The 27,704-nt window shown below is 50.7% G+C and overlaps 9 protein-coding genes across 9 annotated transcripts; 3 read left to right on the top strand and 6 right to left on the bottom strand.

Moving 5' to 3' along the window:
* Positions 1–394: 394 nt before the first annotated feature.
* On the top strand, positions 395–2,110 carry FMAN_07542 (uncharacterized protein; the record flags this gene model as incomplete). Its single annotated transcript, XM_041831179.1, has 1 exon — positions 395–2,110. One exon carries the CDS (start codon positions 395–397, stop codon positions 2,108–2,110), a length of 1,716 nt encoding a protein of 571 aa, XP_041681768.1.
* A 789-nt stretch (positions 2,111–2,899) lies between these two features.
* Positions 2,900–3,592, top strand: FMAN_07543 (putative ribosomal protein L22; the record flags this gene model as incomplete). The annotated part of the gene is made up of 4 exons (XM_041831180.1): positions 2,900–2,914; positions 3,031–3,066; positions 3,206–3,402; positions 3,466–3,592. 4 exons carry the CDS (start codon positions 2,900–2,902, stop codon positions 3,590–3,592), a joined length of 375 nt encoding a protein of 124 aa, XP_041681769.1.
* A 246-nt stretch (positions 3,593–3,838) lies between these two features.
* FMAN_07544 (uncharacterized protein) lies at positions 3,839–4,922 on the bottom strand (the record flags this gene model as incomplete). Its single annotated transcript, XM_041831181.1, has 2 exons — positions 3,839–4,707; positions 4,769–4,922. 2 exons carry the CDS (start codon positions 4,920–4,922, stop codon positions 3,839–3,841), a joined length of 1,023 nt encoding a protein of 340 aa, XP_041681770.1.
* A 1,349-nt stretch (positions 4,923–6,271) lies between these two features.
* FMAN_07545 (uncharacterized protein) lies at positions 6,272–11,431 on the bottom strand (the record flags this gene model as incomplete). The annotated part of the gene is made up of 2 exons (XM_041831182.1): positions 6,272–6,324; positions 6,379–11,431. 2 exons carry the CDS (start codon positions 11,429–11,431, stop codon positions 6,272–6,274), a joined length of 5,106 nt encoding a protein of 1,701 aa, XP_041681771.1.
* A 4,037-nt stretch (positions 11,432–15,468) lies between these two features.
* Positions 15,469–15,882, bottom strand: FMAN_07546 (uncharacterized protein; the record flags this gene model as incomplete). Its single annotated transcript, XM_041831183.1, has 1 exon — positions 15,469–15,882. One exon carries the CDS (start codon positions 15,880–15,882, stop codon positions 15,469–15,471), a length of 414 nt encoding a protein of 137 aa, XP_041681772.1.
* Positions 15,883–16,929: 1,047 nt separating this feature from the next.
* On the top strand, positions 16,930–17,278 carry FMAN_07547 (putative RNA polymerase II transcription factor B subunit 5; the record flags this gene model as incomplete). The annotated part of the gene is made up of 3 exons (XM_041831184.1): positions 16,930–16,948; positions 17,002–17,150; positions 17,231–17,278. 3 exons carry the CDS (start codon positions 16,930–16,932, stop codon positions 17,276–17,278), a joined length of 216 nt encoding a protein of 71 aa, XP_041681773.1.
* A 90-nt stretch (positions 17,279–17,368) lies between these two features.
* FMAN_07548 (putative delta3,5-delta2,4-dienoyl-CoA isomerase precursor (ech1)) lies at positions 17,369–18,291 on the bottom strand (the record flags this gene model as incomplete). The annotated part of the gene is made up of 2 exons (XM_041831185.1): positions 17,369–17,862; positions 17,928–18,291. The coding sequence occupies 2 exons, from the start codon at positions 18,289–18,291 to the stop codon at positions 17,369–17,371; spliced, it is 858 nt and encodes a 285-aa protein (XP_041681774.1).
* Positions 18,292–18,904: 613 nt separating this feature from the next.
* On the bottom strand, positions 18,905–20,355 carry FMAN_07549 (putative beta(1-3)glucanosyltransferases; the record flags this gene model as incomplete). Its single annotated transcript, XM_041831187.1, has 3 exons — positions 18,905–19,475; positions 19,523–20,183; positions 20,241–20,355. The coding sequence occupies 3 exons, from the start codon at positions 20,353–20,355 to the stop codon at positions 18,905–18,907; spliced, it is 1,347 nt and encodes a 448-aa protein (XP_041681775.1).
* Positions 20,356–23,668: 3,313 nt separating this feature from the next.
* FMAN_07550 (uncharacterized protein) lies at positions 23,669–26,796 on the bottom strand (the record flags this gene model as incomplete). The annotated part of the gene is made up of 3 exons (XM_041831188.1): positions 23,669–26,513; positions 26,566–26,669; positions 26,722–26,796. 3 exons carry the CDS (start codon positions 26,794–26,796, stop codon positions 23,669–23,671), a joined length of 3,024 nt encoding a protein of 1,007 aa, XP_041681776.1.
* Between the last annotated feature and the right edge of the window lie 908 nt (positions 26,797–27,704).

A 27,704-nucleotide genomic window follows, 5' to 3' on the forward strand; every position in this document is an offset into this window, starting at 1 on the left:
TGTTTAAGTGGTTCGACTATACCCCTCACCAGTTGAGTGAGCGGATCACGATGCTGATTTCAGCACTGAGGAGTAGAATCCGTGGCGGAGTGCTTCAGACGCTCTGTAAAAGGGGCTTTTGATTCAAAAACTCTCTGTCGAAGTCTGTCGGAAAGAGAATCCCCTTCCGGTCTATATAAGATGCACCTGGTCTTGTCGCTAGGTCTGGCTAGCCCTTTCACCTGATCAACCCAAACTTGTCAGATCAATCTTTGCTTTTGAGATGCGTCCTGATCTCATTCTTCTCGTGGGCTTCGCTGGGCCATCAGCAGCAGTTCCCATCCTGGACAGCTACATCAGCTTCCGTAAGTCATGGGCATCTGCTTCTACCAGACTGAACAGCGTACTCGCTGAAATGCCCACCATTTATCCTGCTAAAGGGACCGTCCCTCCTGGAGCAGCAGCCTCTACCACCGGTACCGTTGCTGTGCCGGATGCTTGCTCCTGTGACACCTGCTCCTGTGGCAACAAGGCGTCCGCGACCTCGACAGCCTCAGCCGGATTGGTCACTTCAGGATCAACACCAGCACCACCGGCTGTAGTCACTACGACTTCTACTCTCACCACTTCTGCTACACCCTCTTCTGGTGAAGTCGAGAGTGGCAGCACCTCTGTCTCAGCGGCTACTTCGACTGTCAACCTACGCGCAACGACAACAACCACAACCGTTACGATGACCAGGCCAGCTTCAACCGCTGCAGCCAACCCTGCCTTCACCACTAAAGGCCCTCATCACCACCAGGCCCATACTTCTGATGGTGAAGCACACAGGTCCGAACATGGTTGGGACTCTCTCGATCGTGAAGTTAGCTCCACTAAAAAGTCCAGGCTGCTCCGTCGCCACAAAGACGAGAAGGATAAAGACTTGCTTCTGAAGGACAAAGAAATGGAAGTGCGGTACCTCGAGAAACAAAGTAAGAGGTTGTGGAAAGCGGCACATGACTGGGGAAAAGTTCTTGAGCAGTACGCCGCAGATTTCCAAAAGACAAACGACCTGGCGAACTGCCACATGGTAACGGAAGAGGGCGCAAAGGCAGGGGAGGTCATTGGCGAGAAGCGGATTGTTCTAAAGCGTATCAAGTCGGTGAGCGATCGAGCTCATCGTTATGCACGCATACAAGAAGAATGGTTGCTTGACGCCAAGAAGGAGCTTTCCCAGTGGAAAAAGGCGGCGAGAGAGGTACAGGGTTTGAGCCATGAAGAAATTCTTCGCAAAGAGGATTTTAGGAAGCATGCTTCAAGCCACAACCCTGAGAAGCGCTCAGAAGCCAAAGATGCCGGGGAGCAGAACAAGCAGAAGCAGAAGCAGGAGGAAGAGAAGCAGAAGCAGGAGAAGCAGAAGCAGAAGGAGAAAGAGGACAAACACAAAGACGAAAAGTGTCACGACAAGGAAGAGAAGAAGACCGACGCTACCAAAGAAGAGACTACTAACAAATCCGACCTTGAGAAGTACGAAGACGCTCTCTATGGAAAGATTGGAGAACAGATCAAGGAGAAAATCGGGAATGATAAGAGCAAAGATCGCCACTCTCCTATTGAGAAGGGAGAAAAGCCCGCTTTCGTGATCACTAAAGAGTTCAAGGTCTACAAGTGCGACGACGAAAAGGGCTGCAAGGAGGACTTTGGATCACTAGAGGAACTGGTCAAGGACGAGGACAAGGACGCGGAGAAGGAGAAGGAGAAGAAGGGGGAGAAGAAGGGGGAGAAGAAGGAGAAGGGCGAAGATAATAAAGTCGAAAAGGAAGAAGAGAAGGATTGGTATGAAGAAGAAGGCGATCCTCCGATGCTCGCTGATGGTGACGAGGCTGGGCAGTTGCAGCGTCTCCAGGAGCTCTACATGCAATGGCGTGGCATGCTCGTCGAGGCTATTCGCAAGGACCTCGACCCGATCCTCAAGAACGATGAGTTCCCGGAGGACACCCAGATGGCAGCGCAGCATATGGAAGGGGATGAAAAGGTACAGCGCAAGCGATTAAGCCATATCTACATGAACTATCGCTACATGCTTCTTGAGAAGTTCACCAAGCTGCTCGATCCTATCCTCCACGCCAAAAACCAAAAGACCGACTGAGCGCGCCAGGTCAGGTCAGGTCAGGTCAGGTCAGCATCCGTATTGACTGCCATGAACTTGGATCTGTTTTGTTTAAAGGGGGACTTGATTGTGGTTGACAAGAGTCGGACAGTCCTCGGATAGTCTTACACTGGTTTCACAGCCAATCGCAGGCTGCGTATGCCTCAGGAGGTACCTAGTAGCCATGACCTAAGAGCCTAAGTACTCAGCCTAGTCCATAATGATAAAGTATCTAGTTATCTTGCTTCAGCTCTTGACTGATTTTCAATCTATCATGCAAGGAAGACGTATGGGACATTTCTGTCAGGTCTTGTTCTATTTCGCAAGTTCTCTGCCCTGGTTAAAGAAGTCTAAGCGTCATGATAGAACCATAAGCCTAGATAGTTGGGTCATAGATTGGACGTGGTGATGAGTACTTTGGTGTTATGCGGTCGGTCGGCAAGTTAATAAACAGACTTTGAACGTGGCAATTTGATTCAGATCAGCCCGAGTGAAAGTTTTTGTTCATTGCCTCAATTCTAGGTAATCAATGAAGCCACCGAGTCTACCTTACCTTACCTGCTGTAGGTAGGTAAGGAAGGTAGTTGACAGTCACATGACGCTCCACCCGCACCAAAAATAATCCGAGGAGCCCTAATTTTTGCACCCACACAGAATTACCTCTTGGAACTGAGGCCCCGAGTTTTACCTTGCTTCTTTCTCCCCTTCAAGCGCAGGATTAGACTTCTTTGCGACAAAAAACACCACAGTCCCTTTTCAGACACAAAAATCCATCCCATTCCACTCGCAATGGCTCCTCAGGCAGTACGTACATGACACCGCTATGCTGTTAGGCCCTCTCCCGTATCGCATCGCATCGCATCGCACCGAGGAGAGGAGCCGTATAAGAATGCAGTAGGCTAAGGTCATTTTTCCAACAGAAGAAGTCGGGCAAGGCCCAGAAGCAGACCAAGAAGGTACGCGAGATTCAGATCCAGATCGAAATTTAGCACAATGACGACTACTACGAATGCGACTGTGACTGTGACGACGGTTTCACACGTCACAGCCACAGCGCTCCCCACGAGGGACACAATAGCTAACTGATCCTGCCAGTACATCATCGATGCTTCTCAGCCTGCCAGCGACAAGATCTTCGACGTCTCCGCTTTCGAGAAGTTCCTCCAGGACCGTATCAAGGTCGAGGGCCGCACCAACAACCTTGGCGACAACGTTGTTGTCAAGCAGTCTGGTGAGGGCAAGATCGAGATCACCGCCCACAACGAGCTCTCTGGTCGCTACCTCAAGTACCTGTACGTGTCTGAAGTGAAGCACGGGGATGCATATCACATCAACAAGACGCTAACTATAGACAGGACCAAGAAGTTCCTCAAGAAGCAGCAGCTCCGCGACTGGCTCCGCGTCGTCTCCACCTCCCGAGGTGTCTACGAGCTCAAGTTCTTCAACGTCGTTAACGACGAGGCTGACGAGGACGACGAGTAATCGAATCAATTTGCATTGCATCGGCGCAGGAATGGATTGGAGAATTGGGACAGGGGATAACAAAAAGTTTCAAGGACTCGGCCAATAGACCCAGCCATTTTATGTGGCACTCTTTGTGGTGTTCATATTCTCTCTCTCGTCCCAATAACCGAGTGATGTAAATGCCGAATTTGTGAACTGACTTGAAGATGATGCCGTCGGTTTGTTTGTTTCATCTCATTGTATTATTCTCATGCTCGCGCCTCGTCATGGCAACGACCTCATGACACCCTCAAAAGCAACCAACGCCATGGCATTCGCCGGAAACGCCCTCAGGAAACATGGAACAAATCCTCTCCAGTATCCCTTCCAACCTCCCTCCCTGTATACAGCAACAGCTGCGTCCTTCCAACGAGGAAATCTCCTGACTCCATCGTTTAGCCCGCCTCCCAGCGGATCTGTCATGATGCGCTGCTTGACTACATCGCTCGGATAACTAGTCAACCAAAACACCTGCGCACTCAGGCCTCCCGCCCAGAAATTCACTGCCGGTGCGCTGAGGTTTGTCTTCTCGCGTAGTTGTCGAGATAGAATATCGTAGCTGCCCCACCAGCAGAAGAAGAATCCTCTAAAGAGAAGAGTCGCTGAGAGGCCATGATACACGCCCTTGATGCCATGGTATCGGTAGATCTTGCGCAGACAATCAATCGGCCCGGCGTATAATCTGTCGGCTTTTTGCGCTGCGTACTGGATCTGCAACCGTGCCTTGACGTGCTCGACTGGTGCAGCAATGAAGCTCACCGTTGAGCCAGCTAATATTCCTGCGATACCATGGCCGAAGCTAGGAAGCGCCGTGTAACCCTTTGGGGCTGTGCCTGGTGAAGATGCCGTGACGTCGGTTCCTAGTGGTTCAACGTTGAAGACATGTTCTGAGAGAAGACGACGATAGACGGTGAGCGAGCCCAGCATGACCGAGTCCATAAACATCCATCCGACCAAAGGCGGTGTTGCGCCCTTGTAGAGCCCGCGAAAGCCCTCATGGCGAATAGTCTGCGTGACGCATTGCAGAGGGCCACTGAAGCGACTTGAGTCTGTCGTTTGTAGACGGACCTTGATAGTGTCAAATGGATGGCCAACTATGAAAAGTCTGTCAATATTTGCATCTCGAGCCGTCATGTCATGACAAGGGACACATACCTGAGAGCTTGGCGATGCCGCTGAAGACACCCGCGACAAAGCCTTTGTAATCATGTGCACCGCTTCCACCACCGACGTTACTCGTCATCTTTTCCTTTGTCTTGATGGGTTCTGGCTCATTCAATATGATCTTCCCTTGCACATCTGCAGCCATTGTCTGTGTGTGTTTTGACTCCTGCGAGTCTATTCGTCATGAATCTCCTCAAAGGAGTGAACAGCAGCTTTAGGAAGAGCTGATGCTCGAGCTCAGTGCACAATGGCGAAGCTTCTGTTTCAGACAAGAAGAAATATCAGATAAAAAATATATGGGATAATAAGATCTTGTAGCCATGAAAGCATTCGAATTGAAGAGATGTCAAAAAGTCCCCGTTTCAGAAGTTGAATGCTGACGCATACAACTTTTTGATGATCGTTATTCGCCGGACCTGGGGGAGCTGCATGCACCGGTACTTCTTCACCGAAGTCGGAGCGATCCATTGAACATCGCTGCCCGTAAGTTAGTAGGTACCTTAGGTAGTCCAAGGGACGCTCCCTCCTCAGTTGGCGGTCTCCGGACTTTGAGGCCTTCCCCCGGATACTCTGGGGCCGTACCTACCTAGCTAGGTACGCTAAAACCTCGACTAATCAATCATTATCATTCCCAAACCCAAGCAATCACTAAGGTGCCTAACTGATAGCGAAGACCTAAACTATGGGTATCATTATATAGCGCTGGCTGGAGAAGCGATTGTTTTACTTGCAAAGGAACATGATACATTGTGGTGGTATTTCTCTGGGTGTATATCGATTGAAGTCCTTTCATTCCCAATTACAGCCAATATCGGTGGTTATGGTATCTATCTCACGCTCACAAAGCTAAACACAACCAGGAACCCCAACCCCAACCCCCAACTATCTAACTTGAAAATATGTTCACACACATCACGTCCTTTCACCTGTGCTTGTGCTTGTCCTTGTGCTTGTACTTGTGCTATCCTGGCATAGCATCCATCCTCTTTCCGCTCATAATATCCAATCCGAGTTAAGTCATTGCTCGCAAATCAAACCATTGACGTATCGCTCTGCAGTAAGAAAGCCATGTCATGTCGTCGTCAAGAATTGAAGCAAAAGCCCCTGTATGCAAATACGTCCCTTTCCTGCACCCTTTTCTCCTCTTTGTTTTCTCTTTCGGTATTTGTCAACACCTTTCCATCCCCTATTTTTTTTTCTTCTTCTCCGTTTCCTTGGTTGTTCGGTTGTTTGTTCATTAAGCCCTTCACCTTGATGCTGTTTCAGCTGGCCACCCCCTTCAGTCTAAAGCTGCCTTTCTTTTTCTCGCTAATAGCAAATTCACCCACTTCAAGGCCGTTTCATGTCCATAAAAAGTTCATACAACTGACCACCAGCCAGAACCTCCAGAAGGAGAGTCAAGTTGGGTGTCAAGAAAAGCAAAGCACTGTATCATTCTCGATGAGATATCGATCAGCATCCCGGTAGTGGACGGCTGCCACGGTTATCCCCTTTTTAAAAGGTCTCCGTGTCATCTGTGTTATGGGATGCAACACTGCCGAAGGTATCTGCTTTCCATGGTTAGAGACATGAATATTAGATACGGATCAGATGTAACTTACCTCGCTTGCGTCGACGAGCTTCATCCTCAGGGCTCTTAGGGGTCATGGCTCGTGGCCCACTAGGTCGACGAGTAGGAACACCCAAAGCAGCATTGAGGTTACGGTTCTCAGGCTTGGGGCTGCTTGTGAGGTGGCTGACATGTGTGCCACTCATAGTAGCGTATCCGCTCTCATCACTGGGGTGAGGGGCGGGGCTACCCTTGGCCAACTTGGAGATGCGGCTACCCCTGGGGGGAGATAGAGCTGAGGGACTACCAGTGGGCTCGATGGGCTCCTTGGGAGGTCGAGGGGGGCCGGTTGGGGATGTGGTCCAGTAGGCAGGGTCCTGAGGAGCACCTGTCGATGATGCCTGGCTGTATCGGTTGGTGTTTTGAGCCATCTGGTTCAAGCTCGAAACCGAACCACCCCAATCTGCCGACCTAGGTGTCATGGGGACGTTATATTCTTGAGCAGAGAACTCCAGAGCATTGCGGAAGCGCTCTGTCTGGCCCTGTCTGGGCTGGGGGTGCTGTAAGTTCAGTGAGTTTCGGTGAACCTGATACTTGGGTGTATTGCCTGGGGTATGGTTGATTTCGCGGCGGAGAGGCGCTGGCATAGCGTCACCGGCATTGGGCGCCGATGCGAGCTCTTGCTGAGAGAATCCAGTATGTAGCTGGTCCTCTGCGTACGGGGCATGACTGTAATCCCCATCGTTGTACTCGCCTAGGCTAGACCCTGAGCGCGAGGGAGGGTAATCATCGTACTTGGCTTCCTTCTTGCCTTTGCCAGCGCTGGAGGCTGTCGTTCCAGACCACCTGGAAATCTTAGGGAACCAGCCCGAAAGACCGGACTTGTGCTTTTTTTGCTTCTCTGTTGTGCGAGGTGTGTTCTCATTGCTCATTGGTTGAGTAACACCAGACGGTTGAGGGGGCGTATCAAGAGGAACAGAACTTCCACGCTGGAAGCCTGATCGCTCTGGTGTCAGCATATTGGGGTTGCTGCGCTCGCCAGTCGGGCTAGGGTGGGCGTGCTCGTATTCATCCTCGTGCTCAGCAACAGTGCTGATGCGGTTATCAGAAAACTTGCGTTCGTTGGCAAGCCGAGATCTGGAGTGCGAGAGCGAGAAGTGACCAGACTGGCTGGGGGTGATTGTCGAGTTGCCTTCAGGCTCATAGCCTCGATCTTGCTCGAAATGGCCCTCAGGCTGCAGGTTGTCGAACGAGGGGCCACGGCCACCACTGGTGGAAACAGGGGGGACGGTGCTCTGTCCCTTGAGCTCGTCAACCTCGCCGAGAATCTGCATCAGGATTTCCTCAATACGCTTGAAGTCGCTCGTACCCTTATTGCTTAGGCCTTGGAAGGCTCGCTTGAATAGGTTCTTCTTGGCGGCGGCCTCATTGAAAGTGTCAACCTGGGAGATGCTTTGAACCGATCGGGCCCCGGGGTAGGGGCGAGGACCATTGATGGCCTTCTGAAGCTTCTCGGTATTCTCAACACCTGCGAAAATGACATCGTCGCTAGTGTCCTGGACGAGGTTTCTAAGCTCGTTCAGAGAAGTTCGCATCTCAAGGGCAGAGTTCATCAGTAGTGCAACGATTTCTGTATCGCGGGCACTGCGCTGAGCATCTCGAACCATCAGGTGCTGCATCAGAGCAACAATGTCCTTGTTCTCGATGCGGTCAATTCCTTGACCAGTGGCTGCATCGTAGAATGGTGATGCCATGCCTTGAGACATGCCACTGAGGTGACGAGCATCCTTGGGGGCGTAGAATGGGTCCTGACCAGCATCATTTGGAGATCCCGGCAGAGACAGCTGAAGAGCCTTGCCCTTGGGCTGGAGATCGGGAGTTCGGTTATTGCCATTGGACATATAGCCTTCGTCATACTTGGGACCAAAGCCAGGGCTTCCGGTGTGATAAGGAGCTCCAAACCCCCGGGCTCCCAGGAGGTTGTCATTCAGGGCAGGGTTGGCGACAGGGCTGGTGTCCTCGTATGGGTTGGTGACAAGAGTGTCTCGCTTGCGGTCGTCAGAGGTTCGCTGCCACTCATCTTGGTCTTGGCTGGGTTCACGGCTGTGAGCATTGGCAGCAGCCACTCCAGCGGCAGCGCCCAGCGCGGCAGCACCGGCAAACTGAGCGGCACCGGGTCCGTGACTGCTGGTAGCGCTCTCAGCGCGTTGCTCGGCAACATTTCGGGGAGTGGGTGTTGCTCGGCCTTCAGAAGCATCATCGTGGTGTTCGCCATCAAGACGCTCTTGGACAACTGACGGGTTGGTGTGAACATCGTCATCAATGCAGCCAAATTCAGGCATGGGGTTGTTAAAGTCGGGGAGACCACTTGCAGTCATCTTGGGCGAGTCATCATAGGAAAGGCGGTCGATGCTGTGAGCAGGAGTGTTACGAGGCTCATGACCTTCCAAAGTACGCTCCTTAAAGGACTTATTACGGAAGACGCCAGCGCCTTGGTATTCCTCTGGCTCCTCGGTGGCTGCTTGTTTCTTACCCTGCGCCGCCTTGAGAGCAGCAACGGCGCCAGTCGCAATGGCGACTTCTGACGCCGTGGGTGACCTTGTTCGGGGCACCTTTCGGCCATGCTCATCCAGATCATACTCAGTGAACTCTTGTGACTTGTTATGAGATCTGGCACTAGGTGTAGCATGCCTCTCGGGTTCCAACTCGCTACCGTCTATGTAGTTTTTGTCGGGGCTCGCACCACGGCTGCTATAGGTCCTTGACTGGTCATCATAGGAGAGAGTCGAGTCGCGAGGACCAGGGTAGTCGCTGTAGGAGCCGCTCAACATGGACTGGTCGAGCATCGAGCCTTCAACAAGTGAAGCAACTGCTGATTCGGGTCCCATAGGAGGGTGGACCAGGTTGGGGTTGGCACCAACACCACGGACAGCTTGTCCAGACGCGACCTTGTCCAGCTCGCTGTCATCTGTGTAGGCGGTGTTTCGGTAACCTACACCAGAACTTTGGGGTGACATTTGGTCCATTTCTCGTTCTTGGAGGGAGTTCAGAGAAGGTGTGGACTGGCTATTGCGACGTTCCCCAGATCGCTCGTAGTAAGCATCACTTGTAGAATGCATACTCCTTGAGTTGCGAGGATGATACTCGCTACCACCCTCAGTGTAGCCAGAAACACTAGGAATAGGGCTGAGGCCTCGAGCACCAGCCTGGTAAGGAACATACTTTAATGGAGGAGGGACATCCTGGGTAGCGAAATAGGAGTTATCATATCCACCCTCAGGATAATCGTTGTCAGAGATGTCATCCTCTTCATATTGGCCCTGTCGTTCGAGAGGATGCTTCTGGCCATACTCGTCTGGTTCATACTCTTCCACGTAGTCCTTCTGACCGCGCGGTAAAGCAGTCAAATCACCATGAGATACGTTGGCGTGCTGAGTGGATAATGTTGTCTCGAGATTAGAGGGAGTTGCTGAAGGTGTAGGCGTCGAGGTTCCTGAGACATATCCACCCGGAATGTTCTTAACAGGCGTGATCTCCTCGCTAGCCGAATGAGGTCTGTCGGTATCGGCAGATCGGATAGACGTCCTGGTCATTTCCGAGGGGTTAATTTCACTCATGAGGGGCATGGGTGGCTGAGGAACCACGGGATCGTCGTCGAACTGATCGGCATGATGGTCACGGCTCAGGGCACGGCTATGAGCAGACTCGGCTCTCCGACGCCGTCTTTCTCTCGGCTTTCGGTCGCCTTGTGTACTGTCTGAGAGGAGTGATGAGCCAATGCCAGCTGCTGCTGCGCCGGCTGCAGCAGCCTTGAGCATGTCGCCACCACTTCGTTTGGGTGTAACATTCTCATTCTCGTATTGGTAGTCATCCTCAATAGAATCATGGCTTACATCAGAGTTAGCTTCGAGGACATGACGAGCCTCTCTATTTCGTCTATCCTTTGGCTCATTCCGTTGACCTGACGACCGCCGGCGGTCGGGGGTTAACTCATCCTTAGATATTGATGTAGCAGACGAAGTAAAGGAATCGCGTCGGCTCTCCCTCTTGCTGGTCTCTCGCTTAAGAGCATTGAGTTCGGGCAGAATCAAGCGACGGATGGCGTCTTCGACTGTTTCGAGAAGCTTAGGGTTGTTGATTGAGGATTTAGAGACATCTGAGCGTGAGGAATGTGTTGCGTGGGTGCGGTGGCTGGGGGCCAGATGAGAAGCTGAGACATTAGAGTCAAGTCCTGACACATTGGATTCCTGTTGACTTCTGCTAGAGCGACGGCGATGGGCTTTAATAGGCTCCTCCATCCTCTCAGAAACACTGCTGGTCCTGCTCTTTGGCCGACGCTTTCTCTCTGCTGTCGACTTTTCCCTTGACGACTTTGATTCTGACACCTTTGACCTGTCTCTGTTTCGACTCTTCCGGTTCTTCAACTCATCTACTGCAACACCTGCAAGTGCACCGGCGCCAGCAGCTGCAACCATCTCTCGGGTTGCTGATGGGCTGTCGCCCTTGGCGTCGCCGTCGAGAAAGCTGTCAGATGGAATGGCGGATATGTCTGAAGCGTTGACGTTGTAGGTCTCCGAAGGGATCAATGGGCTGGCAGGTCGTCGTCGTCGTCCCGTGTGGCTACGATCAATCTCAATGTCAATTGGATTTCTCGAGACGTTGGACTCTTCGGTAGCAGAAGCGTAGGAGCTCATGCTGTTGCCGTCGTCCCCGTCGAAGTACTCAGAATCTCCCAACGGTATCCGTCGAGTCACCGAGGTGTTGCGAGCGCCTTTTGTTTCTGTAACTTGAAGATGATGATCGGAACGGCCTCTCTTGGATGGTGTAAGGCGGACACGGACGCTAGGACGTCGCTCACCTGTGGAACCGACAGTTGACTTGCCGCCTTCGAAGTACTCGATGAGCAATGAGGTCTGAGATTTGCTAGCCTTGTGTCCACGAGTAGCAATGGTGACGGGTGTTCCGTCTTCAGGAATGGAGTAGGAGGACTTCTCGTCACCGGGATTCACCCCATCCACCGTCGTTGTGAGATCGGTGGGGGTGGTATTAGTCTCGGTTTCGGTAGGGGCGGGAAGTGGAAGAGATTTTCTGGAAGATACACCCATCGTAAATCTGGTGAGGCTCTTAAGTGGAGGTGTTTCGGGGCCCTTTCTTCCCAGGACTGCAATCCGGAGCGGATGCAGAGAAACACCGGTGGGAGAGGAGGGGTTGGTTGATTAATGATTTGATATCAAGACATGCGGAATCAAGGAGCAACAAAGATTGTCTAGCAGGACATGTCAGTAAACCCGAGTGCCCAACGGAGGAGACATAACGGTGTAGGCCAATTATATGGGGTAATGAATCGCCACCTGCGTTGAAAGCGACTCGCTCGACTCATGAAGCGGAGAAGGGTAAAGCAACGGTCAAGAGAAAAGGAAGGATGAGAGACTTACAAACAAACGACCCGATTAGAAGAAAGGAAACAACTTTGAACGTCTACCAACTACCCAGAGACAGGACAGTCGATAGCGATACCTACTTACTAGAGTCGACAACCGACACAGCTCGACTCGACTCGACTCGAATTTGACCTGGCCTTAGAAGCCTCAAGGTTCCGTGGGGAATTCGAGAAGGAGAAAGATTTGGGGGAAGGGTTAAGGATGCGACGTGCGGCGTGGTCGATTGTAAAGGATGGTGTGAAGGCTCATGGGATGTGGATCCCGTAAGGTAAGGTCAGGCAGCTCGGCGGGGGGACGCCTGGGGCCTCGGGGGGGCTAAGAAAAAAGAATGGGCTAGCAAAGTTGCCCGCAGCAACCAGACCTGGCAATTAACAAGGAACAGAGAACTGAAAACCGCAGATGTCAGTGTCAGACGGAGCGGAAGAGAGCCGAAACAGAAAATCAAGAAGGGGTACAAGGTATGATCTAGACTGGTTTGGGGGGCAAGGAGCAGGGCTTTCAATTTAGGTGCAGTTGTGTCGAGGGGAATCGAGGAGGTTGGGCGAAAGATCTGGAGGTTGGGGAAAACGGATTGAGTTGATGCAGGACGGGCAGGCCGTTTTTTTCCTTCAATATTGATGGGATACAGAGTACCTATGGAGTAGTTGGTAAACTCACTGCACGCGGTGAAGTTTAAAGCTTCAATGAGCGAAGTCTAAAATCATCGTTGACGTACGGGGTACATATGACTTTGTTGTGTATTGAAGAAGATCTTGATGGGAAAAGTTTAGGTAGGCACATACACACTTAATAGAGTCAGCATAAGTGGAACCAAGAAGCTTATGATGCTTTAGGTACGGATACTCCGTATTGGATTGTCGATTGTGAGTAGCACTGAGCTCCGTACGGAGTATGGATCTCTCCAATCAAAGATCCAATGCAATCTCCTCTGTGTATTGCTCTAAACAACACCAAATCGACTTCGTTTGACAACATATATTGGATTGCCTTGTCCTCGGGCTCTGGTCATCACACCCTACGCTAGATACTGATGTAGGTGTTGGACCCACCTGGTTCAGCGGCTGGGCCCTTGAGATTTTCATTTTCAGGCTAGTGCCTTGGGGTGATGAGTTGTCTCTGGCACTCTGCCGAGGCGGGCTGTCCAATAGCGCCGGCCCGCCGGGATGCCACCTAGCTCGACACGCTATGCCTGTGGTTCCTCTGCCAATGGACGATCTTCCAAGGACACGAGGGGAACGAGATATGCACCAAAACGTGCAGGAAACATGCAGAGCAGACATGTACAGTAGCGAGGCCCGGCGAGTTCATCGTAACGCTCCATGTGTGTGATACGTGATTTGTTGTGTGTGATGTGATGACCATCCTCATCCCCTCCACTCCTCTTTAGTATCGAATAAGCATCCTCCGTCTATATCAAAACAGGATATTTCAACTAGCGGTCTCCAAGTTGTTGCGTTGCCAGTTGCCACGCAGAACCAGCCTCCTTGCCTAGATACATGCTCTGCTCCAGTATCAAACCACGAACAGACAAACGTTGGGCTTTCACCTCTGCTACGACAAACCCCCTGTCGTAAAACGATTCACCTTCTGTTTTCCCTTCGAATCAGGTCCCGGCAATCGTCGCACTCCCAAACAATCCTCTTCCCCAGCCTCTCTTCTCACTTGATCACCCTCGTCAATCACTTAAACCCCTGTCCGCCTATTAATTAATCTTCAGACTTCAGCCGTCTCGGGCCAGGATGGGAAAGGTGCGGCTGGGCGGCTGTGTCCCTAAAGACGGAAAATAATCATTCGAGTGAGCCTCATTTATATTACTAAAATAAGTCAGACCATGAGGGCGAGGCCTGTGATGAGGCTGCATTTGTTGACCCCGTCAGCGCTTCTCGCAACTTCACAAGTTGCCCAAGTCGCTTCGTAAAGAGTTCAAGATACGCGATATTAGCTGAGCAATATTATCAAAAAGATCACCAGAGTCCCAGTCAGACCTCCTCCACTCGGATCCATAGGCCATCATTTCGCTCTTGTTGTGAGTGGATTGTAGGGCTGAATCACTCACTATGAAGGTCGGACTTGTCTTCAAACTATTATGAAACACACTCATTCCCAAGGAATAGCCTAATTACGGCGCCTTGTTCACAGAGACATACCGTTACCCAGGTTTCAGATAAACCACAGGTTCCAAACATAATAGTGCTTTAGAAGCTTCTTGGTCGAATCTAGAGTCCTTGACCTCAACACCACCACCTAATACGGATAGATCTGACATGTTCCTGAAAATCATCTTTGCCTCGGCTCAATCTTACTCGCATCTGGCTTTCCATCTTCTCGGGGCGTAACCCGAGTCAGAATATTCGCTTTCGCCGCTCATGTTCAGCTTATTGGTATCTCCAGCCTCCTCCATCATCATCACACTAAGAAACCACAGCTCCATTTGCTTAATCGGCGCCCCTTATATGCTCTCCAACCACCTCTTTACCTCCCAACATGGTATCGGCTTATCCTGAGCTGTCTGTCATATTTCACCGCAAACATACACTTGTCAAGATGAGGCGAACTAGGCTGTACCAAGCATGATGTAAATCATAAGATCCCGCAAACTCTCTGTGGACCCCCGAGCAAAGGCCCTTTCACTCATGCGAGACACATCGACAAGGCATGGGATATCCCTGAAATTTGGATCCAGGACAACTTTCACTTTTCCACATCGTTTGACGTGCAACAAATGCTCTCGGCTACAAGACTTTTTCAGGCTTTTCCGCCAAAACTCACAGAGTCTTCAAAGGCTTTCGAGAAGCCTTGGTTACTCCTTGATTTAGCAGCGAGCCAAAGCAAACTGTCAACAAAAGCCCAGTGGAAAAGGTGGCCCTTTCATGGCTCGGTAAAATTAGCATTGGCCCAGAGCGCTTGCAGTCTATTATTGTAGTCCCCGACTACCTACTGTAGCTATTGCTGCGATCCATGTGCTAAGGTTAGTTGGTCACCACGACATGCTGCTTCCAGCATGGCAAGACCACAATGAAAGACCTCTTTGTCCTATCGATGCTATTAACTCTTGTGGAAGCTGATCGCCGCATCACTTGTGACACCGTCCTCGATGCATGCAGCCAACCGGGTCTTCTGAGGCCACTCATGCCACACAAAGACGACCCGTATAGCACTCTGCTTCCGGTGGCTTGTAAGAGGATGACTTTGTTATATAATCTGCAACCATGTATTCTTAGTCCTTCCACTCGGTTTCTTTGAATTCATCTGGTTAGCGATTCGTATATCAGTATCCAGGCAACCTCAAGGTCTGATTTACTATAGAAGCCAAGACGATAAAGCTTGTCTGTGCAGAGGGAGGGAGGGAGTGTCGGTCCATTGTTCAACTCAGCTTTTCCACTTTCACTTGAGTCTCCCGGACATCTTTCCTTTGTACGACAATTAATGCACAGAGTGGTCTCGCTAATCGGTCAAGCTGGATCGGAACGGATATCAGCAAACTCAGCTGGACTTTATGTCATGAGACGAAACAAAGAATTGTTCATTGCTATGGTAATATCAATCGACACGTAATCTCATTTTGACCTTCATTCATTCCCCCGAAGACGCAACCTCCCGGCTCATCCCTCTCTACCTCCAGGCAAAAGGGTAGGTATAAAACGGTCCAAGAACGAACAAATGGGGGGGAGATTCAACATTCAATAGCCAAAATTCAACAATCAACTTCTTCGACCATCCGTCACTGCAGCCGGCGCAGGCTCAGCAGGATACTCGGGCGGCCTGTTCCCAGCTTCGAGATCCCGCAGTTCCAGGGGATCCTGTGTCTCCTTTTTACCATCGTATGGCGGTGGTGCCTGTCCCAGTTCATTGAGCCCTTCTTCAGACCTGGTTCCATTCCATGGCGATCGGCGATTTCCCGTTCTTCTTCCACCGCGAAGGCCAGTATATACAGGAGCTCCGGTATTCTGACCGGGCCATTGGTTCCCACGGCGGCGGCGACGTCGTCTCACTTGGATGATGGTGGCGGTTAGACCGAGAACTAAGATGACAAAGAGAGGAATGAGAACCCAGGCGAAGGGTTGTGCACCAAACGAGAAGCCAGTATTGTCGTCGTTATTGTCGTTTGTTGCCATCACAATAGTAGATGTATCGTTAGAGCGTACAAGTAAGGTACTCGATCAGAGGATATTGGTATGGTTATCGGATATCTCAGGCAAGATCTATATGTGATCGATTCTCAATGGATATGTGTGTAAGGGGCTTCTTTTACTTGGTTTGTGAGACGTTAAGAATCAAGTATCATCAAAATGATAGATTGTCAAGGTGTGAGGTCAGAGACTTTGATAGAGTGGCGTCATCTAGTAACTCCAACTCGCGACTCCAACCCTGGGGGGAGGGCAACTCTTTGTACTTGTGCACCCTTGGCTTCTACCTTAACCTTTTACATTCGTATGCCTCCATTACAGAGCCGCGTAGCCGATCATCCCCCACTGTCAAGGTGACTTCATCATTGTGGCTTAGTACAGCAGCTTAGATCTGGATGTATGTAAGGACCGCCGTTGAATGTCGCCGTCCGCCGATGGAGCCGGGATAAATTGGCCGCCCGTCACCTGTTCTGGCCCTGATATCTACGCTGGACACAGCCCAGTCGGAGATAACAGATTGAAGAATACCGACAGGTAAACGAGAGAACTTGGTATGAAAAGTCGAGCCCTTAGACTACAGCTTTTCAACTATGCCTTGGACTAGTGGCGTATTGAGAACGAGCAATGCCACTTACAGGGACTGAGTAATACGCTGCAACAGTCATGTTCACTACATGCCCAGCTTAGCACGAGGGCGACGAGGCAACAAACAATTGGTGCCCGGGTCCAATTTGCCACACGATTTAGTTCAGCTTCCCAATAAAACAGCTCTGCAAAACCAGGCACAGTATAATTACGGGCTTTGCCGTTGCACAGCCGAAGGGCGAATAAACATTATTTGGAATGGCATCTGATGATTCCATGCACGTTAGATAAATGGCAGATGGTCCGTGCGTCATGCAAGGCTCCCGTGCCATTATACATACTCCACCCTTTTTATGGGGGAAGCGTCAACCATAACCTGAACTTAAACTTCATTATAATCCTTGGAGCATTTTCTGGACCTGTTGTTGCGCTTCCGCGAACTGGCCCAAGATGCCTCGTGCAATCAGAGGTTCGTCTCACACTATTTCCTGGTCACTGAGTATCCGAGCTTACCTATGCTAGGCGTTCTTATCGAATGCGATCCTTCGATCAAGTCCATCATCGTCAGCATCGACAGTGCTAACCATGACTACATCATTGAAGATCTCGATGATGAACGCGTGGTTGTGAAAGAGACCATGGTCTCAACGCTCAAGCATAAGCTCGAAGAAGTACGTTCAATCGCTAGCATCATCTTTACCCAAGCTACTTGCGACTGAAAATGGGCTTTTTTTAATTGACAAATTCCCAGCGACTCAAAGAAAATCTTCCTCCTGAAGAAGAGTCCGGTTCCGAGTAAGAGTAAGCTTCGAACATATGCAATCACTGAAATATGTACACAATTTCATACCCAAACGACATGCTATTATGGTCCTTTCGAACACCTAAACTACAACTTCTCAAATCTCGGCTTCGTCTTCTTCAATCCACTCATCAACGCCAACGAAAAGTCCTTGCCTTGCACAGCCGCTGCATTCCATACTTGCGTATATCTCAAGCTCTCAGCAACAGTATGATCCCTGCCGTGGTTGAGCAGCTCCTTCGTTCCCTGTACAGCAACAGGGCTCTTGTCGGCAAGTGTGGTTGCCAGAGCCACAGCAGCCTGCACAGCCGCCTGTTTACCCTCGTGAACCTGGCTCACAAATCCTACTGATAATGCTTCCTGTGCTGAGAAGTCTCGGGCCGTGAGACAAACGTCCTTAACCCATGATGTTGAGCCAACGAGCTTGGGCAGACGTGCCAGGGTTCCGATATCAGCGGCCATGCCAATGTCAACTTCCTTGACGGCGAAGCGTGTGTTGGAGGCGCAGATGCGGATGTCAGCGCAGCAGGCGATATCAATAGCAAGGCCAATAGAAACACCATGAAGCACGCAAATGACAGCTGTAAATTTAATCCCATACATAAGTGATCCATCTTTAACGAATCGTTGGACGAGTGACACTTACGTTTCTCGCATTTCTCCATAGCGCCAATCGAGTCCTGGAATTCCTCAATGTGGTTTCTCACTACCTTTGCCTTTTTGGCGATATCCGCCTGAGAACCAGAGAGGATTCCATCATTAGATGCAGACTGCACGTCCAAGCCTGCCGTAAAGGCTCGTTCGCCAGCGCCGCTGACTACAACAGCACGAACATCTTCATCAACGCTGAGCTGCTTGAAGACACGCCCAAACTCAAGCCATAGTTCCTGAGTAAAGGCGTTGAGCTTTTGGGGTCGGTTTATCTCGACATGAGCGACGAAAGGGTTTGGTGAGCTGACAACTATGTTTTTGTAAGATGTGTAAGCGGGAAGAGGTGTGGTGGAAGACATTGTGTGGCTTCTAACTCAATTGCGAATACGTTGAAGAGGGAAGAGTATGAATGGTATTGTCAGAGTACTTATAAGGGATGAAAGAATCTCGGGCTAAACTGTGTCCCATGGGGAAGCTTGATCTTTCTTGGCTGCGACACAGCCCATGTCAGAGGTGGGCTACTGATGGAGATGCCGAGGTTCCCACCAATTCTAGCCCAGGCTCTACGGCTAAGTCCAACTCACGTGCGCCACGATTAACCGTTGTTAGTATACTCCGTAACGTGTACATCATTGAGGCAGCGGATATTCATATCGGTTTAATGAAAGTCTATTGAACGTGCTTCGGCACTAAATCCTTTTAACTGAAACGACAAAGGCGGTAACCGCCCAGATAGCATTATAATCATTTCCAGGTCGTCCGCCCTGCCTGGGCTAGACGCCAATGCTCCTGTTGAAAAAATACGAACCCGGCGTGCCCAGCGCAGCGCGCCCAATCGAGTAATCAAGCGCTCTTCCCCTACATCTTGTGTCTATCATGAAAACCAAGAGGGGGGCCTAAATCATAACTCTGACCACAAGGCAATCCCCACACTAACAAGGAAAACAAATAAAGAGACGGCACGCCTGCCATCTACAGCAAAAGGGTTCCGACGAGGGTGAAGAGGGTGGCGGCAGCGGAGACGTACAGGGCACCGAAGCCAAGGCTAGCAGCGCCGCTGTCATCATCATCATCACCAGAGGCAGAGGCCGAACCTGTGGATGTGGAAGAGCCCATGGCAACGCTGGCAGTGGCGGTACCGCTATCAGTGTCGAAGTGGGATCCCTTGCCGTTGATGCCAGGGCCCTTGCCGGCACCGTCCTTCATGTACTTCTCAGCCTCGGAGGGCATCTCAGGGAGGTAGCTGGGGTCGACCTGCCAGACGGACTCGGAGGTAGGGCAAGCAACGCCATGGGAGGTCTTGGCAGCGCCGCCAGTGCCAGTGGGCATGGGGTACTTAGAGAGAGCAGACTTGAAGAGATCGAACTCCTTTTCGGTTGTGACCTTGCCGTTCTTGATTGTGACGATACCGTAGTCGTTGTCCTCGAGGGAGTACTCATACATAAGGCCACCGGAGTAGACAGAGGACATCTGGCTGTCCATCATGGGCTCAAGCTCCTCGAACTTACGAGGGCGGTTCTCAATGCAACCGTACTCGGACAGGCTGGTGAGAGGTTAGGAGAGGCCAACAGGGGTGGTGAATTGACTCACAAAATGGGGATACCGTAGTTGGTGAAGTTCTTGACCTTGACGTCCCAGCCAGAGGTCTTGAAGTCGCTGTTGCACCAGGAGTAATCGTTGAAAGCGAAGAAGTCAGATCGAACCTCCTCAGAGCCACAGTTCATATAGTGAGCGGTTTGCATGCGATTGGAGGCAACATCGGCAGCAGAGTAGCCGACAGGGACCTGACGGAGCTTGCGGGCCTTGAGGTAGTTTCGCATATCACGAGTGATGGCCTTGACGTAGGGAGCGGACTTGTCGGTATCCTTCTCGTCATTCATGACCTCATTTCCGGAGAAGAAAGCGAGTGTGTTGTCGTACTTGGCGAACATCTCGACGGTGGCGAAAACGCTCTGAATGTAGGCGGCATTGTAAGAAGGACCGGGCTTGGCACGGTTGATGGAGTACTTGGGGTTGTTGACATCGAGAACGAGGTAGATGCCAGCGGCGTCGAGCGCACTCATGCACTCGTCATGATCGGCCTTGTTGTCGACAGCATAGACGCGAATAACGTTGACGCCGAGCTCCTTGAAGTACTTGATATCACGCTTGCAAACATCGGGATCGGCGAGAGGATCCTCGTTAGCTGAGGCACCACCGGGCTGGTAGTCGATACCTCGGAGGTAGAATCGGTCCTTATCAGTCCAGAAAGCTAATTGATTGTCAACACTGACTGCACGTCCAACTCTTGAGGCAATTGACTACTAACCATTGCCAGAAACCGAGACGGCGGGGAGGGAAGCGCGCTTGCTGGGAGGCTCCTTGAGGGTAGGGGTGGCCGAAGCGACAGCCGCCAAAGCGGATAGGAAAGCAACGGTCTTCATTTTTAAGTTGGTTGTTCGAACGGTATGGCGGCGGATTAATACGGTTCAAGAATTATCGTTAAGAGACGATATTGAGAGTGGAAAATGATCAAAATGAGTGGATCGGGTGAGGAAGCAGAATTACAGTCCAAGTAGAAGAAAACCAACAACGAGGGAGTTGGGAAGCGGGAACGAAAGAAGAGAGAAGATCACGACCGGAGAGAAAACGACAGAAAGGCGTTAACCGGTTGGAAGGGTAGTTGAAGGAATTAAAAAATCAATGGAGGGAGGGAAAAGAAGAGAGGAGAAGAGAGCGTGATACGGAGGTTGGAATGGGGTTTTAAAATAGTAGGCACTGGAGGTGGGAAGACGGGACGGGATGGATGCCCTCCACCACCTGTGGAGGGTGTGGCACAACAGGTCGGGACCAACTCGAATCGACAACCACAGAATGACACAACGGGATAGGGTAGAACCTGGATAGTGGTGGTATCAAGGGATACTGGATTGGATGGCAAGTGATTGATCCCTGAACTGGGTTGGTACTGTAGGAGCACTCGGCATTATCTTGGTACCTAGGGAGAAGGGAGACGGGGCGTCTGGATAAGTACCGACTACCTACCTACCTAATGAGCGAGTGAGTGTTTTACGGTACCAATTGAGGCATTGGACGAACGATGCAGGCTCTTCCGCTCTCATTTGGACTCCCGCCCTCGTACCAGGCTAACAAGAATGGAAACTGAGGTGGTCAGTCCAAGCGTCTAACGCCGGCCACTGTGGGCATTTCTTCCTTGGTACGGAGTAGGCTTGGATGGGCTTCCGTCGAATCCAAGGGGAAGCCATGGATTGGGGATTAAGCGTGGGGCACGTCCGGTCCAGTAATTTCAGTTTCCACAAATTCATGCTGGCACACCTACTAATCTCGAAGAGCCAAGAGAGCATGATGATGGGTTGACAGCCAAGTTCAGCATGCCTTTATTGCGACGCAGTACAATGCTCTTGTATGCAACTCAGTGTTGTGACACTGTCTTGTCGGATGAAACGAGTGCATTTGAATTGCCATCTACGGGCATTTGTACTATCTCACATTGTGTCTTGTTGTGCTTACACTTGTGTGGCGGAAGTCAGGTACACGAATCAATGGACTGTAGCTGCTGTACAGAGTACTAACCCAGGGCGGCCTATCACTGAAGCATTACAGAGTACTTATTAGGTAGATACTAACCTAGTAGTTAGACTGGGCCGGTGGTGTGAAGTCTGCCGGTGGATGTGTTGTCCCATGTCACTTGGTGAAGAACAAACTGTTGCAACGTCCGTAAACAAGGCGGTTATCAGTTGGTCATGAGTCCATAGGTATGTTTACTCGTCACTATAAAGAGGATCGACACAAACAAACATTTAACCATCTCGCCCTCTATGCAGGTTCAAACTCTGTTCTCATTATCCGTATTTTGGCTGGTGTTGCCTTGGTGCTGCATCACTCGTATACCGGATCTCACTTGTGTCAACAAACACCCCAATGCCTCTGGATGACAAGAAACCCCCAAGAGTGCTCAGCCACAAACCAAGAGTCCAGCAACTCAACCATTCCGTTTCCATGACAGGTCCAAGGCCTTTAGTACATTGGTATCACTTGCTGTGCTCTCTTTTTCGTTTCTTGGCCTGGATTTCGCTCAATGCTGAAATTCAATTGACCCACCAAAGTCGTCGTAATGCATTTTAAGCTATCGGCACACGCCTCCCCTTGCTCATGCATGACACTCCCTTTCGGCTGGAGTAAGCGCCTCCTGATCAGCGATTGGCGTGCCGCTGAAACTCGTCTCGGAACCCCCCTGAGGCTCCTTTTTTAACGGCTCCAGCTGGTGGCACCGTCCCCTCTCTCGCCTTGTTCATCATGATGCTTGGTGAAGGCTGGTCTGGGGTTGGCATTAAATGTCTGAGTAGGTACCCTTAGTGAATCGTAGAGTTCTTTTTAGTTTTATGCCTGTCACAGGTTTGGTTATTAAGATCTAGAGTCAAGACTTTCGTCTCGTAACCAAGGTATCCAGGTAAGCTTAAAAGAAACTTCCTACCTGGGTATTTGTCACTAATAACACAGATAAGAATTTCTTCCATCCATAAGTTCTCACCTGCAGATTCCAATGATCGGCAGGGGTCATTCTGCCACTCCCGTCCCGCTAAACATCAGTGGAGCCCAGGCTCTCACGTCTATGGGCCATACCGTATTATCCCATTGAAGAACAAGAATAGATATTCGACTTCTCGTATGGCCCAGTACCTACCCAGCTTACTGAAATGCTACTGGTTGTCAAGAACTCACTATTGTTTAGACTGTTTCTGTGTATTATATCAAGGTACAGGTAGGACAGGTAGATGCCGTACACCTTGAGTCTTAACATTTCTTCATCCTCGTTGGCATCAGTCAGTCTGAGCTCTGACTGCTAAGACTGGATTCATATGACGAGGAGTTGCACTTGACATGGATTCTGCTTGGTTTTATCTCCTGGACCCGTCAAATCAACCGAGACCAAGGCCAAATTTCAATCGTCACGTCGATCACCCTGCACTGCCTCGTCCCAAGCTCGTCTCTGATCTCTTATCCCTCGCAGCCACTCGCCTCAGCATTCTCACCGCAACGCCAATATCACATCTCGCCTGTTGCATAATTAAACTCAGGATCTGGGCGCTCGGCCAAGAATGACCCTCGTGCGAAACACTGTGGTTCTTCACAATACCAGAGGCCCTCTTTTCATCTGGTATCCTCACCTGGGGTGCGTCACATCCCTTGCCAGGACATGTACTATCTCAGAGCCAAGAAAATGCTTGGCTTTGTTTAGCTGCAATAGGAGGTTCCAAGTGACAATTCGCGTAGGGACGTGAGACCCCAACCCCAAGTTACGAAAATACTAGTCAAGTTTAGTGTACAGTAGCAGGCTCTTTAACTAGTTGATTTTGTCACCTTATATTCATGTCAGAAGTTTTATTACTCCCTGTGGTTTGCCTACCTGGGTCTGTAAGAGGAAGGCCGTATGATCATCATTTGGATTTCAACTTACCTATCCTACATACATACCTAAATCGACTCCTGAGTCTCAATACGCCGTCTTAAGCTTGGTCAGCATTACCTCATAAGCGAACGTTAGAACACAGGTGACGGTCTAGTCAGCCTTCTATTGCATACCTATCTCAAACACGGTGGTCGCATCAGCGACCTGTCAACTTAAACAACATTCTTGACTACATAATACCGTAAGAACTCTACACAAATAATTCATTCGACTAGGGGTATCAAAACTGAATCCAATGGTTGTGTCTATTTAGCTTTCATCAATCATCACGTAAGCTTAAAGAGGTCCTCAACCCCTTGCCAGCTTCCCTTTGCGCGCTCCTCCCAGTAACTATCCTTTCCTGTCTTGAGCTTCCACACTTCCTCTCCCTCTGGAGCGTTCTCGACCTTGACGAACCATCGAGGCTTGTATGTCTCACCTCGCTCTTCCAGCTCTCGGCGTCGACCGCGCTGAGCTTCCTCCAGCTTTTGTTTCAGGTCCTCAGCATCATCGATTGCGCCTTGTTCATATGCACGCTGATCAGGTCGCAGGCGACAATCCGTAGGAGGCAGTTTGCCCTTCTCAATCTCTGTAATTTCGTTCAAGCTGGCAGCAAAAGTTGTAAGACCGAATGTCTGGGCAGCATTTTCCACCAGTGGTCCAACACGCCAAATCTCCTGGCCGCCACCTTTGCCTGTTGTCTTCAAGCTGTTGGTCCATGTACCTACCAAGCCGCTGCCTGTGTTTACTCCTTCGGGGTTGAAAATTTCCACGCTGACATCCTCAATACGTCCACCCCACATGCCCTTGCTCTTGAACTCAACAGCAGCCTTGTGACATGTACTGTCATTGACGACATGCATTGTGCCTACAGGCTCCACGTACTTTTCGCCCATAACCACGTTGCGCAAGAACATAGTAGCAATATTCCATGAATATCGCTCTTCGGAGCCATTTGATAGACGTAGCACAATTCGAACACGGCCATCTGTCGTGATTTCAGCGCTCTTGCCCCAAAACTTCTGGCCGGGAGCTGGTGATTGGGAGAACGACCAGTTGGCGGAGTCTGCTTGCATAGCGAGGAGAAGAGGTCGATGCTGGACCTTCTCGACTAAGAGTCTGAAACCTCCGGGCACCTCCTTTTCGCTTCGAACCAGTTCAAAGGTTTCGCCCAGTAGAGGTGTGAAAGGCTTCCGGATAGCACGCTCTTTGGCTCGACCACTGCTGAACTGCGAGACTGCAAACGCTGCGACGAACAGGAGTCTGTCTGTTGGAGAAGATTGCTTTGCAGCTTGGTTAAGTAACTGTGCGTATTCCAACTGCTCAGCCACCTTTTGGCACATAGATGACGGTTCGTTCGAGGTAACGGGCATACTGATGGTACTAAAATCTTTGCCGACATTTTTCCTGAAGAACGCGATCAAACTCGGTGCGGCTGCAGCTGCAGGTGGTATGGTTGATCTCCTGGCAACGACTTGCTCGATAGGCAGCGGTGTAAGGCTCTTTGGTTTCGCGGGGAAAAGATGAGACGCATCGTCCAGGTTTGCTGTGTCATTCTCTCCTATAGACGACACAGAAGAATTGTCTCGGAATGAATCTTCCTCCTCGTCTTCCGCCTCTTCTGATCGTGAAGCCTCGTCTTCGCTGCCATCGATTTTAAGAACGGCTGAGTTGGCATCTTCGGCATCGAAGAACTCGTCTGCTGTTGAGACAGTGTCTATACTCTTCCTTGACACGCCACTGGCGGACAAGGGCACTGGCATGCGACGGCGCTTACTATTGTTGATAAGTGTGGTGAACTCGGACACAACCGAGTCAAGGTCCATCAGAAGTGATTGACAATGGTCCTGCAGCGAGTTCTCCTCTCTAACAAGCCCCTTGGATTGTCTCCTTGAGTGGTTTGGCACATTGGCTGATATAGTTGTAGTGACACCACCTGGTGCTGGTACTGCCATAGCTGTTGGCGCTCCCAATGTGGCAGGGGATATCGCAGGAGTGTTTGACTTTCTTCTCCAGAAGGAGCGCCTCTGCTCGGGAGGGGGTGTGAAATACATGTCGTTCTCGTCGATAGCACTAGTCGCGGCTCCAGGTGAAAGATATTGAGGACTGATTACTGGTGGCGGTTTTGCTTGGGCTGTGACCTCACGGGTCAGGCGTCGAAGCGCATCGCGTGTACCAACCACGCGGCTAACCAGGGATTCGACTTGCTCCCATTCCCTGTCTTCTTGAGGAGAGGACTGGTGAATAGGCTGAAGCTGGCGTGTATTGATTTTCAAGTGATCATTCTTGGGAAGGTCCAGCGTCTCCAAGCCCCTTGCAACGCGGCTCGCTTTTTCGAGCGCATGTGCCCAGTCTTGAAATTCCTTATCGTTCGGGGCTCTCAAATGCCAGACTTCAGCGCCTGAATCGATGCTGATCTCTCTTCGGCGCTCATCTGCAGCGATGGCGGCTAAGCTTAGGGGAATAGCCCCTCGGAGCGCAGAAGACTTGGGGTTATAGTAGTACGACAGAGTGCATGTCGAGTAGTCAAGGGAGAAGAATCTGCGAGCGTAGCCTTGTCCCTTCTTGCGACGCCTCTTGTGGAGAACACCTACATGGTAATTGCCTGAGCCAACTTCGCTACGACCAGAAACGGAGTTCGCGTTTGCTACAGCATTGTGACTGTGAAGACTGTCTAATGAGGCAGAGGCAACCCCGTCAAGTTTAGGGCTACTGTGCCGCCCGAGACTCGTTTGGCTGGCTCCAGCTTTCGGTGCTTGAAGATTAGGCAGATGTGATGAAGTCTGAGGAGGTGCCCCGGTAGGATACGTCATTACGACGAAAGTCGCCGTCTTGGATGTCTGTTTCGAGAACGTGTTATCGAACACGAGGCCGTACATTCCGCTCTGGTCATGATTGACCTCGTACGTGCCGATGGACACCTTATCCGCTTCGCATTTACCAATCCATTTGATGGGTATAAATCCTTTGCTTTTTAGCAGCTCTTGTGCGTTTATATCTTTCTTCGAGAAGCGGGCAGACTTCCCGTCCGAGGTACCACCCGACTCTTCAGGTCCATTATTCAGGTCTTCGGCTGTGGAGGATGCAAAAGTGGTGGCACCGCTGCCGGGATGTTTGACAATGCCAAAATTGCTGCAGTCATATCAGTACACAGCTTCATTCACGGGCCTGGGAAAGTTCGCGCTTGGCGGCATAAGATGGAGGTGCGTACATGGACTTCTTGTGAGGTTGTACGCTCCACGATAGTGTATTCCCTTCATCGACTTTGACCCAGCGAACGATATACGACTAGTTCCGTGTTAGCCAGAAGTTCATGTCGATTCTATGTATGGTGCCTGGCGTGCGGCATCTGTGATGCAGGGAGAAGCGAGTGACATGCCTTGCTATGAACTTCAAGCTGTTCAATGCCCGCCATTTTGTACGATACTCTAGCGGCAACCAAAGTTTTCGCGTCCGTGGAGGTTTCAAATATCGGGAAGCTCGGTAGACGAATTCGTGGTGGAGTTGATGATCTTTAGCGATTGACCATGCCGGCTCGATCGATATTCAGCTTAGGTTTTTCAGAGAACCGGAAACTGCGGATTGGAGGATGGCTCTTGTTGTTGAAGAGGACAGGTTTCGACAGTGGAAGAGAGAAGTTGTGTGTGCAGGGGGTGAAAGTGGCTGGCAAGTCCTCCTTACGTCTGACTCTTCTGCATACGTAGAAGCCAAGAGTTTTGCCTCGAATCCTAGAGGAGTGAAGGAGTATCCGTCTGCCGTATACGTGCGCTATACGTGGACAACTCGAGCACGTACGCACGAGGCAGCTACCCAACGACTAAGCTAGTGTTTGTATAGTCGAGTCGTGGGCTCTGTATTGGGCCGAACAGGGGCTTTGGTGGAGGGGCAGTATACGGATAGCGAGGTTTCGCCTTACTGCTGACGTTGGAAACGGGGATTCTGCAGTTTGTACAGCCACCACAGCCACTGGGAGCCACAAGTCCAGTCCTTTTCTGGAAAGTCTTTGGTGACAGGGACGAAACTGTTGCGATGATGCTGTTCGTTTCAAGTGGACAATTCGAGGGCTGAAGTGGTTGGGAAAACTGGGCGGGCGGAGGTTGGGGATAAAAGCCCTGGCATAGGTAAGGGTGATGAAGGTGGCTGGAGGGCGGAAGAAGCTATGGACACGATTTTAATGCGAGTGGATGATTGATGATCAAATCACTGAAGGGGTCAGGAATGTGGAAGCTTGCAGAGGTGGAATTTGATTAAATACGAAAACCAACAAAGAGGGCTCGCGATTACTATGTTAAGGTTCCTTGCCTCGGTAGGTTTGGTATGCGA

This window comes from Fusarium mangiferae (genome assembly GCF_900044065.1).
Source record: "Fusarium mangiferae strain MRC7560 genome assembly, contig: FMAN_scaffold005, whole genome shotgun sequence".
Lineage (NCBI taxonomy): Eukaryota > Fungi > Ascomycota > Sordariomycetes > Hypocreales > Nectriaceae > Fusarium > Fusarium mangiferae.